At 37.8% G+C, this 18898-nt stretch overlaps 1 protein-coding gene across 15 annotated transcripts in view; it reads right to left on the bottom strand.

The window, feature by feature from the left end:
* Piezo (piezo type mechanosensitive ion channel component) overlaps window positions 1-18898 on the bottom strand; it is a 76022-nt gene that overhangs the window by 31063 nt on the left and 26061 nt on the right. For 8 of the 15 annotated variants that reach the window (XM_069498945.1, XM_069498968.1, XM_069498951.1 and 5 more), the window contains 16 exons: window positions 17922-18121; window positions 17041-17189; window positions 16544-16687; window positions 16400-16469; window positions 13566-13690; window positions 12249-12450; window positions 11185-11364; window positions 10531-10697; window positions 8332-8464; window positions 7504-7731; window positions 6510-6748; window positions 5971-6156; window positions 5195-5384; window positions 2353-2504; window positions 1855-2018; window positions 581-1108 (listed from right to left, as the gene is read on the bottom strand). In XM_069498945.1, the coding sequence (XP_069355046.1) occupies window positions 581-1108; window positions 1855-2018; window positions 2353-2504; window positions 5195-5384; window positions 5971-6156; window positions 6510-6748; window positions 7504-7731; window positions 8332-8464; window positions 10531-10697; window positions 11185-11364; window positions 12249-12450; window positions 13566-13690; window positions 16400-16469; window positions 16544-16687; window positions 17041-17189; window positions 17922-18121 (3057 nt within the window). Of the gene's footprint in view, window positions 1-206; window positions 243-580; window positions 1109-1854; window positions 2019-2352; window positions 2505-5194; window positions 5385-5970; window positions 6157-6509; window positions 6749-7503; window positions 7732-8331; window positions 8465-10530; window positions 10698-11184; window positions 11365-12248; window positions 12451-13565; window positions 13691-16399; window positions 16470-16543; window positions 16688-17040; window positions 17190-17921; window positions 18122-18898 lie in introns of all 15 variants that reach the window. The other 7 variants (XM_069498971.1, XM_069498982.1, XM_069498976.1 and 4 more) reach the window with 2 other exon arrangements.

Below are 18898 nucleotides of genomic sequence, written 5' to 3'. Positions count from 1 at the left end.
AATAAAGGATTTATGGGATTTAATGATGGTGATTTAAAAGATGATTAAGTTAAGACAATTGATGATTGGAAGTAGTTCATAATGCTCATGTAAAAAGAGTGGAATGGTACATAATATTTTATTAATGTTATTACAAGGTATTCCCAGAGATTATTATTGAATGAAAATAAATGACCCGTCACCAAGTGTATAATTTAAAACTATACCTCTATGTCTTGGTGTGACCGGCGCTGAATCGGTTCCTATACAATAAAAGATACATTTGAAAATCTTATTCCAGGGAAAAAATATTTATGTACAACAATAATTGTTTAATTGCTTTACAATAAGTATGTACAATTGTGAAACATCGAACGTGTTTATTTTGACATGTGAATTTATTTGGCTAAATAATAACACAGTACCGCATCCTTTGTTGGCCCATAATTATCAATAGGGTGTATGTAGCTTAGAAAACTAGCACATAAATTTTTATGCACTGTAATACTAAATTACTACACAGGAGCTGAAAAATACAATGTTATTACTTAGCAAATATAACGGGCAACATCTCCTAAAATATATTTGTTGCAGTAGTTACAAGTATGATGCGAGTTAGGCTCGGCGCGGCTCGAATGCGATATTATTGAGGTCCTCTGAAGTAAGCTCGGGCTGGCCACTGTATGCCGTCGGCGAATCGGAGGAGGAGAGAACACTGGGTAGGATTCCTCAGGGCTTTGGGCGCGAGGAATGAGTTCTGAAGACGGTGGGGATTCGAAGGAGATTCGTCTAGGTTCGAGATACGCGTCAAGGGAAACTGTCATTAAGGCGGAAGATGGAGAGGGAGGGCCGCCTTGTGAAGGCGGTGCTGTTAAAGGTGGAGGTGGTAGAGCGGGGAGCGTTGGTTTTACTGGGGTGGAAGGTGCGGATGCTTCGCTAAGAGGAGTGTGGAAACCTCGCGGCGAGGCCGGGGCTGAATGGGAAGGGGTCGGGGAGCCTGGTGGGGAAGGGGAGGCGGGCGTGTGATATCCACGGCGAGATTCTTCTGAATCACCGCGAACAAGCGGCACTTGTTCCGATTCTCCCGGTTGGGTTTCGTCTTCCTCTTCTTCTGCTTCTTCTTCGTCGTCTAGTTTTGTTAGCATGAAGAGTGACACTAACTTTAAAACTTGCTTACTGACATTTATTTATCATTTTAATCATTTGAAGACTTATATAAGAACTAGCTGATGCCCGCGACTTCGTCCGTGTGGAATAAGTTTTTTTAAAAATCCCGTGGGAATTCTTTGACTTTCCGGGATAAAAAGTAGCCTATGTCCTTCACCGAGTTGCAAGCTACCTCTGTACCAAATTTCGTCAAATTCGGTTGAACCGTAAAAAGCTAGCAGACAGACAGACAGACACACTTTCGCATTTATAATATTAGTATGGATTATATATTTTGTAAAAAAAATGTATAGTTATAACCTATGTAGGCTAAAGAGGCGAAAAATACTTCTTTACCTGGTTTAAATAGGTCAATGAATAATTATTTTTCATTATGACCTGCAGTTAATAGATATCTGCTTAACAGGTAGTCCTGACTGACTTATTTTTGCCTATCCTGACTTCAAACCTTGTACACGCTACTGCTTATAAAAGATATTTGAGCAGAAATAGTCAAAATTAAGTGATGTTTCGATCATACAAATCAACTTGTTATTTATTTATACAAATCCATTGAAATGATGTCGTAACTTTTAGACCTGTCTATATAATAAATTTAACTTCAGTTCTGTAGGAAAACTAAGTTAGCACTAATGTCAAGTCTATCTCAGTTTAAATATTCCTTAGTACAATAAAATTTTATATTCAAGTACACTGTCAAATATTTACCTGCATCATGATGCCCAGGTTCCTTGGACATAACTCCCTGTATCTTCTTTTGGTTAGCCTTAATTCTCTCCATCTTGACTTTGATCTTCTCCAATATTTTGATCTCCTGCTCTTCTTGAATCGTCATTTGTTTCAGCCTTAATTCTTCTATTAAATCTGCTCCTCTAACAATTGCACAAGATTGCTAAGATTAGTTGTCCAAAATATTTTCATCTGGATAAGATAAAATTAGTATAAAAGGCACAATGGAAATCGGCAGAGTGAAAGTGCGGTATTTTTCTTGATAACAAATCAAACTAACCCTTATTTACTTTGGGATAAAGACAGTGGTGCGTGGATCACCAACTGGGCGTGCCAAGCGATCTTTGAATCTTCTTCATTCAATGATCGCTTTTAAATAAACTAATTTCAACCGTATGTTAATGTAAATAAAGTTTAGTTTAATTTGCTATCAAAAAGACTACTCCATTCCACTATACACTGGGCCTAACAATTTACCTGGAAGCGAGAACAGTAGTGGCCTTGCTCTCATCAATAACTCTGTAGAAATAGTAACTGTGGAACAATCTTCTTTGCAGGATCAGAAAAGCGAAACAGACTCCGTCCCATGCTAACCCAATGTCCTCTTGGGGTACAGAGCAAATCGACTCCTGAAATACATAAATTCAAATTATAAAGCATAAAGAAATGTTAGAAGAACCATCCGCGCATCCGCAACATTGTCTGAAGGAGTTTTGGCATTTTAGTGCAACAATCACTCCTTTACTAACGTCGCAAAAGCTGGAGCAAAAGTTTTGCTCGGACTCGACTTGATCGGTTGAAGCGAAAAACTACTAGGTATATGACATTTCCCTGTAGTGTACAAACTACTAAACTAGCGGCACGCTATGATGGCCGGTTTGACGTTTGTCCGCTCATGAAGTTCCGTATTAATTGATAACGACTTTGAAGGAAATAATTGTATTACTTTATTGACGATAGTGATGTGCAGAGATTCATAAATTTTATCGAATGTAGTTTTAGGTTTAGGACTCAAAATTTATTTATTAAATTGATTTCTTAAATGTATACAAGTGTAGAAAAATCAGTTTGCACCATTTAAGGGGTGAATGTACTTGTGAATATGAACAATTTTCACTATGTGGACAAACCTCTGAAATCGCAAAAAAATATCAATAAATTTTTAAAAATGGAATCTAATACGATCGTCACATAGGATCGCTGGCTAGCACAACTACTACCTCCGGCAAACTCGCGTCAATGCTCAATGCAAAACAAAGCAGTTTCGAATTGACGTTGCTTCGAAAAGTATAAACTGTCAGTGCAATGCGATTGTGATATAGTTTTGACCTGGCTTTGGATTTCAAATATTGATACTGCATTACTGTTGACCCTTGCTCGTTAATTTGGACTCTGTTCAAGCCCTTTGTTGTGGATTTCGTCGATATGACCGAACGTACGCAGAGAACTGTTCTAAATAGTCAGACACGTGAGTTCCTAATACGCCTTCGTAACTATTTCGATCGTGAAGCTCAAAATGGAGGGCCAATTTTACCTATAACGTCAGTGGTTGAACGCGTAGCTGATGCGCTTAATATTGGACAACGAACTGTTAGACGGATAACTAAAAAAAATATGGCGAGACTGGCACAGAAGAAAATAAACTTCACACACCAAAAAAGAGAAAACGAGCAAAACCAGTCGTAGGCATCGATAGCTTTGATGCCGATGCTATCCGAAGACATGTTTACGGCTACTATTTACAGAAGGAGTATCCAACAAGAAAAAAGTTGGTGCATTCACTGAAGGAAGCTGGATTATTCTTCGGTGGGGAAAGTTCTTTAACGAAGATTTTGAAGACCATTGGATTTCGATACAAAAAATGTAACAAACGCAAAATATTGATGGAAAGATTTGATATAGCGATGGCAAGGTATACTTTTTTACGGCAAGTGAAAGAAATCAAAAATTGGCAAAATGTTGTGTTCTTGGATGAAACATGGCTTAATGCTAACCATACTGTAGGCCGTTCTTGGAACGATGACACAGCAGCATCTACTTCCAAAGTTCCTGTAGGAAAAGGATCGCGACTTATAATTTGTCACGCCGGAACCATCAACGGGTTTGTCGAAGGTTCTCTCATGGCTTTTGCGTCAAAAACCACTGGAGACTATCATGAAGACATGAATGGAGAAAAGTTTACTGAATGGTTTACCTCAATGTTGTGTAGCCTCCCTGAACCATCTATTATAATTATGGACAACGCCCCATACCACTCGATGCAAATTGACAAGCCACCTGCCCAATCCCAAAAGAAAGCTGATATCGTCGCATGGCTTCGTAAAAATGGCGTAGATGCAAACATGAATATGTTAAAAGCGGAATTAGTACGTCTTTTAAAAGAAAACAAACCAACCAAGATCCGATACGTCATTGACGAAATAGCATTAGAACATGGGCACAGAGTTATACGGTTACCGCCTTACCATTGTGAGTATAATGCGATTGAGTTGGTGTGGGCTCAAATTAAGGGATATGCTGCAAGACACAATACAGAACCCCCATTTACCACAAAAAAAATGCTAAAATTATTAGAAGAAGCTTGTGAACATGTGACTAAAGGAGACTGGGAAAAGGTTGTGAATAGAACTGTTAAATTAATAAGGGAAGATTATGAAAGAGATGTGAAAATAGATAATATTATAGAAAACGAACATATAATTATTAATGTATGTGATGATAGCAGTGACGACAGTGAAAATAGTAGTATGGACGAATCTGATTAATTATGGCCTTTTGTGGCACCTTTTTCGGTATCTTTTGTATTCATATGTTTCTTGTGTGCATATAAAGTATGTATATTCATTTTCGTTCAAATATTCAGTTCGTTCAAATAAATTAAATAAACATATACATTTTTGTTTTATTAAACCTATTTAATCAGGTACAAAAACAAAACTTAATTGTTTTTTGTTCGAGAATAAATTGACATTCCACATCACTATTGTAATGTGTCAAACCGGCCATCATAGCGTGCCGCTAGTGTAAAATCTGTTTAGTACGTCCAAATAAATTTATCGAAAATCCATTTCGAAAATGGGAAATTTGAGAACTTTATAAGCAGTTCTTGCAATATATTAAACACATCTTTGCATAATCTTCTAAATCCTACTCCTGAACTGCTGAAACCATTTTAAAAACTTCAACAAAAATTTCATGTTCACAGCACGAATGAAGTACAATGCAACACGCGTAGTCCTACATCATTGTACTGAACTTGCAACCTTGGATCTGCATTAGTGCCTTTACACGCAGGCATCAGCTAGTAAACATTACTAACCTTATCATACCGCATCTTGAGAAACCGGGCGATATTGCCACCGGCAAATTTATCCACGCAACCAATACCAAGCAACTGCACGAGCCAACATGCATTATCCTGCATCACTGTACTGAATATACAGCCTGGGATCTGCAGTAGTGCCTTTATAACTACAACTGCTACATTGTAGCGGACTAGCCATGACCACCTATGAAAAATAAACTACACGTGTACTAATTGACTGAGACGGCTCTTGGTTATAGTTTGCGGGTTGCGGTAGGGTGGCAGTGACGTCTTTATTTTTACGTCAACTGACACCCTCCCGTACCGCGCTTTGTCTCACGACTTGCGAATCTACTCAATGAAACGGTACGCCTATCACTTTTGATACCTTCTTGGATTATGATGCGGACATGGTAGCTTAAATGAGAGTTACCGGCTAATGAATTTTGTAGGGCCAGCAATAAGCAGCGAAATGTATGTTATGACACAAAATTTAGGGGCGATTTAAACTGGCGTGTAATACGTTCTGCGCCTAAAGTTTTTGTGTATAATTCAAAGCTGATTGATATTCCTGCTTAATATGTTTTGACTGTCATGTTTTTTGGGGTGGTAATTCAAACAATGACGTCATAAGGCTTTTAGTAAATTGATCGGTAGGTTTCCTTAAAAAAATAGATAAAAATTCATATGATTCTAGGAATTGAAATGTATTTATCCAAGGTGGAGCAGGGCGTATAAACAATTTTGGCTACATACATATTTATTAGTTTAAAGTCATCAAATCAACTTACCACTGCAAAATAGCCTCTTTTGGCCGCAGATAAAAGTCTGTCCCTTGCCACAAAAATATGAAGGATCCAATGAGGTAACCCATAGAGAACAGGTTGACCCGGTTTGTGCCAGTCATAAACATAATGGCAAGTGTCACCCACAGCATGCCCAGGAATACCATACGCTTTATTACATCCAACCATGACCTGAAAGTTCATTACTATAACCTTAAAATATAAGTGCAGTAACTGGAATTAGTGTTAGCAGAATTTTCAGTTATTGCCGTCTGTTGTGTTTGGTGCACACTGTCGAAAAGATTTATGTCCAGCTGTGGACGCATTGGCAGCAGTGACTCTTCAATACAAATTCGGAACATGGTATGTATTTTTTCGGGTAAGCATTACGTTTACTGGAGTTGATATCAATGAAAGCAAGTTGTATTGATAGCCAGAACAATTTCAGTAACGAATTTGTTTACGTGAAAACATAAACTAAAGGTTGTAACTTTAGTAGAACATTACCATCACTAATCGCATTGTTATAATATATAGTTACGTACCCAACATATCCTAAAAAGTCTGGGACAGGATTTACGAAATTAGGGGTTTCCCAATCTTTGCCGATATCTTCACTATTAGACCCTCCGGGGTAATTGTCGCCCTGAGATGTCTCTATGCGGAACACTCTCAGTTGCCGCGATGCAAACAGTAGTAAGAAAAAGTCGAAGATCAGTTTGACTGCGTGCGGCGGTTGTTCGTTGTATGGCAGGAACAGCCAGGTGCGAACGTGTTTCATTTGCTGCGAAATTATTTTTTGAGATGAAAATAAATCTTTATTGAGAAGGGCAAATGATTTGACTTGAGACTTTAACAATGAGGGTGCATTTGAATTAGTTGCTGCACCATCCATATCCATACTAATATTATAAATGTGAAAGTGTGTCCGTCTGTCTGTCTGTCTGCTAGCCTTTCACGGCCCATTCGTTCAACCCATTTTGATGAAATTTGGTACAGCGATAGCTTGCATCCCGGGGAAGGACATAGGCTACTTTTTATCCCGGAAAATCAAAGAGTTCCCACGGGAATCTTAAAAACCTAAATCCACGCGGACGAAATCGCGGGGATCTAGTAATTAATAAAAATTGTACAAACCAACATAGACAGGCAGCGCAGCTAACTTGGGTAGCCCAACTTAGTTAAATTAAACGCACGCTTGTGTAACAATGCGTATATTTATTCATAACTTGGCCCCTTAAACCCTTCGCTCCTCAAAACTCATAGAACCAAGATGTACCGCTTTGAAAAGATGGCAGCCTTAAAATAGCTGATCTGTTTGGCGGCTATTTTTGGTGGAAGTGACGTGTGAACGTACTATACCTTTGAAAGGTCTGACTTACTGTCCCTAAGTTGAACCAAAGATAATATATTCCGTTGAACCTAAAGTTTTATTTACCTCAAAAAGAAATTTTCCAATTTCTCTATTTAGGAAATGTAACAGGTCTTGGGCTAGTCAAGGTTGTGTCAGAAATTTTAATCTTATTCGAGGGAACTTACCTGCGAGTCCCCACTCCAAGGGAAGTTAATACACAAGTAAGGCATAAACCCAACCGCGATCATGTACTGTATCGGTACTAGAGCAGTCACGCACGCGGTGAAGGCGGGCCACAGACGCGCGAGACACGCTCTCCTAGCGGCCACTAATGCTAGCAGCCATGCGGAATAGATCACGGCGTAGAGATCCATCCGTGAACCGATGACGCCCATTAAACAGATCAGTGATATCTGTGGAATTATTTAGCATGATATTTTTTAAAGCGAAGCTCTCGAAAGCAGTTTTTGAAAAATGGAGACCTAAATGGTAAAAAGTGAAACAATGTGCTGTTTCAGCGGTAAAGGATAACATCGTGAGGAAACCGGCATGCCTGAGAGTTTTCCAAAATGTTTGCAGAGGAGTATTAAGTATGCCAATTCGCACTTGGCCTGCGTAGTGCTAAATCACGTCCAAATCAAGAATTGTTAGACACCTTGCTGCTATACTATGGCACCTGTTTGAAAAATTACTCAAGATCGCTCAGCTTAGATGTCTCGCTTTTAGAAAGTGTCTGTAGCAAAGATATGTGGCGTTTGGCAGCCAAAATATTTAGATTTAAAATAGCGAGCAAAGGAGCAGGCGGGTCGCCATGTTACAGTACGCGGCAGAAAGTAATGTACATCGGCCATTAGAATGACATTTTGGCTTTTTAGAGCGTTGTCTCAGTCACTCATACGTATATGACGCCTGCCGATACGTCGTCGGCCTTTCAGGAATTTATTGGTCCTTGAATAACCATAACTAACTATATTAATATTGTAACTGTTCCATTATTATTATTAACAAATTACCTCGGCGCCGAATTTGTAAAAGCCGTAGTTCATCAAGTACTTGAGACAGTGCATCATATCTTTGTCCGCTTCCTTGCGAGTAATATTTGGGAACATTACCTTCTCCTTATCACTTGGCAACAGTCCCATGTCCCTGAATTTTTTTGGTAAATGTTTAAAAAATTGGCAATTTGTCTGCGATATCAGTTTTTTTTTGTAAACGATATTTTCTACTTTGCGTTTTGACATTACACGACGTCAAATGATGGTTTTAAACTATCTGATCTTCAAGTTGTTAATTTAGATTAGAGGTGTCAAAAAATAATGTACCTAATAAATTTATTAAATATATAAATGTATTCAAGATATTCGTTTTTAGATTAAAACAAAATTGAATACAATATATAATAAGTAGTGAAAATTTGAGAAAATCCTTCCTAAAAAATAACTCAGGCGTTCGATCTTTGATACGCCGCGCGCGGCGCGACCGAGCGACGATATTAGATTAAAATATATTAGGTAGGTACAGCTGAATACAAATATCGTCGCGATTCGACGGTGAATAATTATTACATCGAATTTTCGTATTGGCCTGTTACATGTTGACTGTGATGATACGAGTATGCGGCTAGTATTTTTATCATTTTGTTTGTTTCGTAATAAATTTTGAATGCAGTTTTATTTATTTGTGAACTTGAGTGTCGATAAATATTTAATGCGAATAATTGTAATGTAGATTAGGCAAAATAATGTAGATTAGGTACATTTTTGTGTTGTGATAGATTTGTGTCGCGCGTTAATAATACCTATTATAGTAGATTTGTTCTTTTTGGAAATACTTGCGTCATTTTATAAATCGTATGAGAAAATGTTTTTCAAAGTGTAGGTATTATCATACATTTAAGTATTATAGGTAATAGGTTAGGTACGTGAAGTGGTATTGTTCTTTTTAGAAATCATCATCATCATTTTATAATTCGTATGATAATAAATATGTAGAAATGTATGATAATAAATATAGTAGTTACCTACTAAAAAGATTTTTTTATAGGTAACTAGGTAAACTTACCTACCTATTGTATTGTAGGTATCTACTTGACATTGCTTTATCGTTCTACTTGTTTTTATTTTTACATACATAGGTAGGTACTAGGTACTGTATTCCGCGACAGGTTGAGATGGCAATCGGGGTATGAGGCGGGGGTGACACCCCGCACACCCGCACGTCACCCTCGCTCGCCCGCACTGGGTTAGCACAGGGGCCGTGCGGGTGTGCGGGTGTGCGGGGCATTCCCTCCCCGATTGCCATTTCGACCTGTCGCGAAGGTATGGATTGGGTACCTATTAAGAGTAAAATTTAAAATTTATATCAATCGAGTTAAATACAAGCTATACCCTAGTTCTCGAACTTATTGACGGTTATGAGAAAGTTGTTTTTTGTCATATTCTTGTTCAGTAGGTATCATTCATAGATTGTTAAAATGTTGTTCCCTATGTCAATAAGGTCGGAAATCGCTTGCACCCATTTATCTGCTTGCGCCTCATGGTGAAATCGGTGCAAGCAAATCTCGACCTTATTGACGGTTATGAGAATGTTGTTTTTTGTCATATTCTTGCTCAGTATAATTCATAGATTGCTAAAATGCTGTTTTCTGACGTATGTCAATAAGGTCGAAAATCGATTGCACCCATTTTTCTGCTTGCGCCTCACGGTTCAAGCAATTTTTTTTTTTTGTAACAAAATAATGTAACGTTAATAATTATTAAATATTTGTCTGTAACACGTGATAATATTGTGATACACACATGAACCTGTATTTGACACCTCTAATTTAGATTGTTGAACTTAAACAAGTCACAAATTAGCGCAATCTTCCCAAAAACCAGAGGTGTTTTACGGAATTTCAATTTTTTGATTAGAATTTGAAAACAGAATCAGAGTGAACTGGAGTGAGGGAACTCTTTATTTGATCCTGAATCAGCAATATGTCTAATATTAGGCTATGTTGACGAAAAATCATTGAAAAATCATTGAAAAATAGGGCTACTTTATGGCTAACTGCGTCAAACGTACTAAAGTTTGATGCCTGGTAGTGACGTCGAAGCCTCGACGTTTTGTTCCCTAACTGTCGTGAATTGTGACAGAATTAGCAACAATGATGTTTTAACATCGGGACAAATTTAAGTCGCCCCAATTCAACGACAGAATTTATTGTTTACCTGATATATTTTTGTCTATAGGTAACCAAAGAGTAGAAGGTAAATACGGCGATGAGGCCGATATATCCCTTCAGCAAAACAACCAAGGGTTTATCAGACGTCGCCTTACGAAACCCGACCCATTCTGCGTCATTGTAGGTTGTAATATTCTCTGTACCATTATCAATCTGGAAGATATAAGTACAGCTGAATTCATAGTTCAGAATAGTATAGTAGTAGTAGAAAACAATCAAATCAAAAACAAAGTATAATATCCAAACTAATATTATAAATGCGAAAATGTGTGTGTTTGTCCGTCAGCTTTTTCGGTCCATCCGTGTAACTGATTTTGACAAAATCTGATATAAAGATTCCTTGCATCCCGGGGACGGCTATTTTTATCAAAACCAAGAGTTCCTACGGGATTCTTGAAAAACCTAAATCCTAAAATAGAGGAAGTAGCGAGCATCAAAAGGTATTTGGTCGAGAGATTAGCTTTCATTCCGAAGACGGATATAGACTATATAGATTATCCCAAAAATCAAAGAGTTTCCACGGAAGTATTTAAAAACCTTAATTCACGCGGACGAAGTCGCGTGGCATTATCTAGTGTTTCATAATCTTTTAGAAATCCGCAAAGTATCGTATTAATGATTGGTGGTTCTGCATACTTACTCTGGTACAGTTGACATCAAAGTAGCTGTGTTTTATGTACTCAATCTGGTAAATCATCTTCGCCATAAAGTAAATACTGACAATAGTTGATATGAACAGAATGCAAATGCGCTGTCTACGGGCGCTGATTAGAAGCGCAGGCGCAATTATTATTATAATGGGAACGTGCATGGCCGAAACCTGAAAAAAAAAACTTAAATCAGTCTCATATTTAAAAAGTCGCTTATTTTTAAACTTGGAAAAGGTTGCAGGATCGCTGTGGATGAGGGCTGCGAGAAATAGACGGGAGGAAGTTGGAGGAGGCCTATGTGTCTACAGGACACACTGATTTAGAACCGCCGCCGGACAGATGGGCATACAAACTCTAATTTTGTTTGTAGAAAATCTATAATAAAGGCTTTGTATTTGTATTATTTTAGATATACACATTATGCTGAAGCTGTACACCCACGTTATTTATTTATAAAGTTATTTTTTTAAATGAGTCATAATACATAGCTAAACTGCTATGTGCGGAGTGCCCACTAGCTTTAGTTAGCACTTTTTAGTTCAACTTTCGTAACATGTACATTAATGCGTGCCAATAAAGAAACTAATCGATAAGAGCGATGATAATAATTCCGTGCCACTTAAACAGTATACTGTGTACAGTGTGTGAGTGTGACAGAATGATTAGCAACGTTTCGTTTCAATAGGCTACTTGACAATTTTTTTAAGTTGGTCTTAAATGGTTAATATTTGTCCTATTATATCAAAAAAATTAACACTATATTTTTTTGCGCCCTAAAAACCGTAAAACAACAGTATAACCACAGGGTTATACTGTTGTTTACAAATGCATGACGTCAGAGCACAGATAATCTATCGGCCAAACATGGCCGACAGTGTTTTCACCTGTCTAAGAAAAATATTTTTTTAAATTAAAGTTTTACGGTTTTTAGGGCGCAAAAAAATATAGTGTTAATTTTTTTGATATAATAGGACAAATATTAACCATTTAAGACCAACTTAAAAAAATTGTCAAGTAGCCTATTAGTTTCTTTATTGGCACATGGTAAACTCACGTCAAACACGCAGAGCAGCAAAACCGACAAGAAGATGATCTTGACTAGATGTATGTCGAGGAACACGAACGTCTTGTCAATCCAGGCACCCAGACTGCGTCGCAACGCACCGCACTTACTCGCTACCAATGTACGCAGTGCGGACATAAATGACCTGCGTTCCGTACTCGTGGCCGCGTACGATCGGCTGCGCGACGACTTTCTGCAGAAGTATTTTGAGTATCATAATTTTTGTATAAGTTACTTCACGGGACGTCACACGAACCGGTTTAAGTAAAATACAGAGTGGCGGCGCGCATACTAGCTCTGCACGCGACCTGCAGTCTATATATGTAAGGTGTGTTTGTTTGTAGTTTGTGTATTTGAATATTAGTATGTATGTATGATAGTATGTTTGTTTGAAAGTGTGTGAAAGATCCCCATAACGTGTCATTTTAGTTTCGTTTAGAGATTGTGTACAACGGAATCAGCCTCAATATTGGGTTTAGTCGATATTAATTTGGCAAATTAAAGCGCATAAAATCCGCCATTTTAACTTTTGCGGAGTTTTAGCTTCGTAGTTACACTTGCGCTATCAAGACGAATCTTATGATGTTATCATTAATCATCATTATCGTTAGCTCCTTTGGGCTTCGCCGCAGTCGGGTAAAAATAAGTAATAAGTCACCACATAAAATTATTTCTTTGGTGTTCCCCAAACAATCCCAGCAGAAAATATATAAAGCATATTGACACCTACAATGACATTTAATAATACGGTTTTACAAGTGTGTCCATCTGTAACATGTGACAAAATTTGGTACAGATATAGCTTGCATCCCGAGACAGTCATAGGATACTTCTTTATACCGAAAAATCAAAGAAATGCCTCAGGGTTTTAAAATCTAAATCCATGCGAACTCGCGTGTGTTAGTACTATATAGTATGCGACAGGTTAAGATAGCGGGCCGGAGACGCCGCATAGGTTCCTTGTAAGGACTTCCACACGCCACGGTCTTGCGCCGCCTGAATTCAGCGGTTCCCTGCGACTCGCCTGATGTCGTCCGTTCACCTGGTGGGGGGTCTTTCAACGCTGGGCTTTCCGATGCGAGGTCATTTCTGCAATTTGGGACCCCAACGTCTATCGGTTATTCGAACTATGTGTCCTGCCCATCGCCACTTCAGCTTCGCCACCCGCTGAGCTGTATCGGTTACTATAGTTCTCCTACGGCCTCATTTCTGATTTGATCACGTAGAGTAACTCCAAGCATAGCTCTCTCCATCACTCGCTGATGCCAAATGTATGTGATTAATTCGAATTTGTATTTGATCGCTAACCTATGCATGGATTTCTTAGCAGCTGTATTGAAAGACGACGTCCCTATCGACTGTTCGGCCTCGGTGTCGCTATCGCTGCGCGGCTCGGGGGACGCAGGTCGCCCTTCCAGAGGTAATGGAGGTAACTGAAATATTACTTCGATTTTAGGAAATATAAACCCTAAAGCCGGCTGCATATTATCAGAAATTGACTGTCAGAAAAAATTTTGACGCAAGCCGTAAGGCACTCTGCTCATAGACTTTGTACCAGACCCCGAACTCCCAAGATATGCCGAAGACTCAGAATTTTGCCAGATCGGACGAATGCTTCTGATATTCGCTGAGTGAGGGCGACAGAAAGTTTTTTGACAGCCAACTTCTAATAATATGGGACCGGCCTAAAGAATTGTTCTCTGGTACAATTTTAGCTTTGCATCGGATGGTGATGATACAGCCGCACAGTGAATCGCCTAGAACAAGCTAGGTGGACAAAAGTCAATTCAAAGAATCACTTAATTGATGGTCATTTGTCACTAATGATTACCCAGGGATCATTAATCCAGGTAATAATTACGCCAAACATTCCATTACGATAAGTTATACACATTTGAAGTCAGGTGATAAGGTAATTACATTTACGTAAACAATTTAGTTGCAATTGTGCAGTGCTTTCGAGAACACCTATTAAAATTTGTGCTGAATATTATAGTTTCTGCTATGATGGATTTTACTTTAGAGGGTAAGTACTTTCTTATTTTACTTCAAATTGATTCTAATAACAGATAATGTGTAGTCTAAAATTTTTTGAACAAAACACTCAAAAAAATGTCGTCTTTTTTAAATATCTTTATTTCCAAGGGATGTAACTTTTTGTATCCACATGTATCCAGTCTAATTTTTTTATATAATATAGCTACTACTCTAAGCTTCAATATGATATATAATTTTAATACTACAACGATTCCAATTCATCGTAATAAATTTTTTTCAGAACACGTGCATTCCATTTCGAAAATAGAATTTTTCGAAGAGTGACGGAAACATGCCAAAGAAGAGAGAAATGCTCGTCTAATGAGTTTTATTACTGAAAAATTTTCTATAACTGATATGACTCCTGACTCACGGAGGAGTATTCAGTCACAAATAGCAAGTGTTTCGTCAAAATTAGCTGAAAAGTGGGCTGCATCGAAAATGGTGGAGGATCGTTTTCTTCAGAAAAATAAAAGTTGGCTCGAGGGGACAGACATACAATTTAAAGTTAGCATACATCAGGCTTGTCCTTCCACATCATCTGAAGGAAGTCGGCCTCAAGGGAGACCTAAAAAGAATTTTGAAGAAACATCTTTCAAAACCAAAAAACGCAGGGTTGAAGATTTAGTGCAATCGCGCAGTGCTTGTGAGTTAACTACAGCTGCGGAAGCGGCACATCGTTTGTCGGGTCACAGAAACGTAGCTTCTTTGATAAGAAGTTCGGAATCTCCAGAAAAAAGGAAATCTGGTGGTGATGTTTGTAGTGGTAGGCGATTAAATATTGACGAGGCATTAGCTTATTATGTAGATTCTACGTGTACCAGTCACGCTTATAAAAAGACGCGAAAGTGGTCATTAAAGGCGGGACATGAAGTGTTTCCATCTTATCATAGTCTCTGTAAAGCCAAAAAATCGTGCTATCCTTCGCAGGAAGACATTTCCGTGACCGAAACGCGCGCTGATATTAAGCTTCAAGCTATTTTGAATAAAACTGTTGAACGTTTGATTGAAGTGCAGACTTGTTGTATATGCTCTTGATAACATCCGATCCTGTAATAAACTCACTCAGAGAAGTGCCAAGAAAGAAGACTGAGAAATTACCAGTAGAAGTACTAAATTTGATTGTCCCTCCTTCAATACCAACACATCAGATATCACGTAATATTCAACCGTGTGATGAAGAAGATTACGTGATATCTGATTCGTCTGATTGTGAAAGTGATGATGAGTGCTCTGATTAATTATATTATTGTATACTTTTAGGTTTTGTTTATTTTAAGGTAGTTTTAAGTGATTTTAACTGGTATTTTATGTTGTGTTTTATTTTCTTCTTTAACTTGTTATTATATTACTGATTTTAATCATATTATTTTTTACACCAAATTTGATTTTTTATTTTAAAAAATTCTGAAACCTTTAAATAATTATTTATTTATAATTTATGCAGTATCACAACAAAATATCATTTTTCATAGCTATAATAATTAGAATCCACAAAAAAATGTTTTTGTCCAGCTAGCTTGTTCTAGACGATTCACTGTGAGCCGGTGAGGCTTGGGTACTCTCTCTCTTGATTTAAAGAAGAAAGGGCATTCTAGATCTTAGCAGTGAAAAAACAACAGAGGGTTTAGTAATGTCAATGGAATTACTGTAGTCCTACGTTTTCTTCTTACTTTGAATAATGTGCCGGTGACTTAATATTATGATCCCTCATAAAAGAATTGTGCTATGTAATCCTAGTCGAATAATTATATATCTGAATATGTATGAAGACTTTGTCTAAGTATAATAATACCAGATGATGCCCGCGGCTTCAATCCCGTGGGAACTCTTTGATTTTTCGGGATAAAAAGTAGCCTATGTCCTTTTCCCCGGGATGCAAGCTGTCCCTGTACCAAATTTCGTCAAAATTGGTTGAACGGATGGGCCATGAAAAGCTAGCAAACAGACAGACAGACAAACTTTCGCGTTTATAATATTAGTATGGATGCCACATCACATGCCACTTAGGATATCTGTGTACAGTGTGTGAGTGTGACAGAATGATTAGCATACACTTTTCCCTATCATAACCAGAGAGGTAGTATGACGAAGCAGGAACTTACATCCCCTTGCATAGTGGATGCGCCACCACTTGGTCGGCTCGATTCACCTTCCTTTACCAGACTGTTGGTCCTGTAAAAAGATGAACCATTACACACCCATATTTCATTTTACAATGTTGTTCATACAAAATCGTTTTGCCTTACCTCGATTTCGGATCAGACAACGCCAAAAAATCTTTATGGAAGTAATGCACCTGCATTATCGTGATTATTAAGAACAGAGTAGGTGTTAACAGTTTCACGAACAAATCTGCTGGATGATATGGTTCCAAGCCCAAATCGTGCTGTCTAAAAAGGAAAATATTTTAAACATATTATGTGTATAAACATCGACATCAGACGAGTCGCAGGGAGCCACTGGATTCAGGCTGCGCAAGACCGTGGCGTGTGGAAGTCCCTAAAAGAGACCTATGTCCAGCAGTGGACGTCTATCGGTTGATGATGATGATAATGATGATGGGTATAAAACGAAGCGGTGATAGCCGCAAGAATGAATAGACGTCTGCTAGAAAATTTTCCAATATAGACCTCATCATTGCTTTCCAGCAGGAATGATTGTCGACAAGCGCTTGCTTGCAAAAAATCCCTCTATATATAGATATAATATCTCGATGCACATAAGAAAATTATAAATAACTTACAATTTCTCATTGATATAAAGGTAAGTTTCAATTGTTTTAGAGAAATTATCGAACTGGTATATGTATATCAATATGAGATTTATCATTGAGTATACGATGACTGTTATCCAGAAAATGTACATCGAACGTCGCCACCAGTACCAACTTATCTGAAACATTAAAACTTTATTAGTTAAATCCATCCATGGTAAAATACTCTCAACCAAAATCTAGATAATTTTTTTAATTACCTAGCCTAACCTAGCTAAATTGCGCCAGGCACAAATCTCTACTCGTCGCAGCGTAGTTGTCGTAACTTCTCAATGTATTTTAAGGAATTGTTTTGAGAAGCAGAGTTCTTGCAAACGCATAGCCCCGTATTGTGCGTAACTATGACTAGCGACCGCTCACAGCTCAGCGAAAATATAAATTCTCTTTATTCCCTAGAGAATTTAGCAAAATTCGGCCTTATTCCTGGTCGACATTGGGAACCTCTGTGCAGAATTTCAGCTTTCTAGGTGTGAATTTGGGCTGGATGAGTTGATGAGTCAGTCAGCGCGTCCAGATTTTTATTTTTATGTAATATACTAGCTGATGCCCACGACTTCGTTCGCGTGGATTTAGGTTTTTAAAAACTCTTTGATTTTCCGGGATAAAAAGTAGCCTATGTCACTCTCCAGGTCTTTAACTATATCCATACAAAAAATCACTTCGATCCGTTGCTCCGTTGCCACGTGATTAAAAGACAAACCAATAAACCAACAAACAAACACACTTTCGCATTTATAATATGAGTAGTGACTAGATGACGTCAGCGACGTTCATAGACTTCACGTGAGCGAAGCAAGGGGAAGTAAATTGGCAAAAACTACTTAAAATTACTAATAAGTTCTTCCAAATACCTGGAACATGAGTATGAAGACTAGAAATAGGAACATATAAATGATGCGGAAGATGGTCATACGCTCCCCGGTTATGCCGATAACGAATAGCATAATGACCACGACATAAATCCAGTATCGTGCACAGGCGGCCCGCATCCACACGCCCAGTGCGGTCAATAGTCTAGAACGACGCTCTTCTTCGCGAGAAGCTTCCGCTGCTATAATAGAACATTGCAGTACTAGTAAGTTGATAATTATAGTCTAGTTAAAAATGCAAGCCGAAGACAAGGGTTTATAATAATTTTACAAATAATATTAGGTGATAGTATAGGTAAACTATTAAAACGTGTTATGGTGTAGGAAGGTAATGTTTTAGAAATATAAAATAGTGATATAAATAAAATATTTCTGAATTCTGCGTGATGATCGATATAATTTAATACTTGATTTAAGAGTTACAATTAATTCGAATATTTCAGTATGATTAGATGACGCAAAAAGTGTGTAGTACGATAAAAACGATGTAACTGAGTGACATTTTTTAATTAAATAATTACCAGCCACTAGACCTGTGATGTTGGTTTGCAGAGAAAACGTAAACAAATTAAGAACATTTAGTTAAATATGATGCTGTGATCAATTTCATTATCTTCCTTGATAACACCTATACTTAATAATAATGTTTTAAAGAAAGTTCAAAACTGCACTAACTCTTTGGATGTAGTTTAGTTTTAGTATAATTTTGCACCGTAGATAGAGTAATAATGCAAAAAATCACGTCGATCCGTTACAGCCTGACTGACGGACAAACTAACAAACAAACAGACTTTGGCATTTATAATATTAAGGATACTACTTGACGACCTCCCTGGCGCAGTGTAAGCGCTGTGGTCTTATTAGTGGGACTGTCCGGGTTCGATTCCTTGCAGGGATTTGTAATTTTATAATTTCTAAATTTCTGGTCTGGTCTGGTGGGAGGCTTTGGCCGTGGCTAG

Source organism: Maniola hyperantus, chromosome 1, assembly GCF_902806685.2.
Source record: "Maniola hyperantus chromosome 1, iAphHyp1.2, whole genome shotgun sequence".
Classification (NCBI taxonomy): Eukaryota; Metazoa; Arthropoda; class Insecta; order Lepidoptera; family Nymphalidae; genus Maniola; species Maniola hyperantus.
This window is presented reverse-complemented; position numbering and strand designations above follow the sequence as displayed.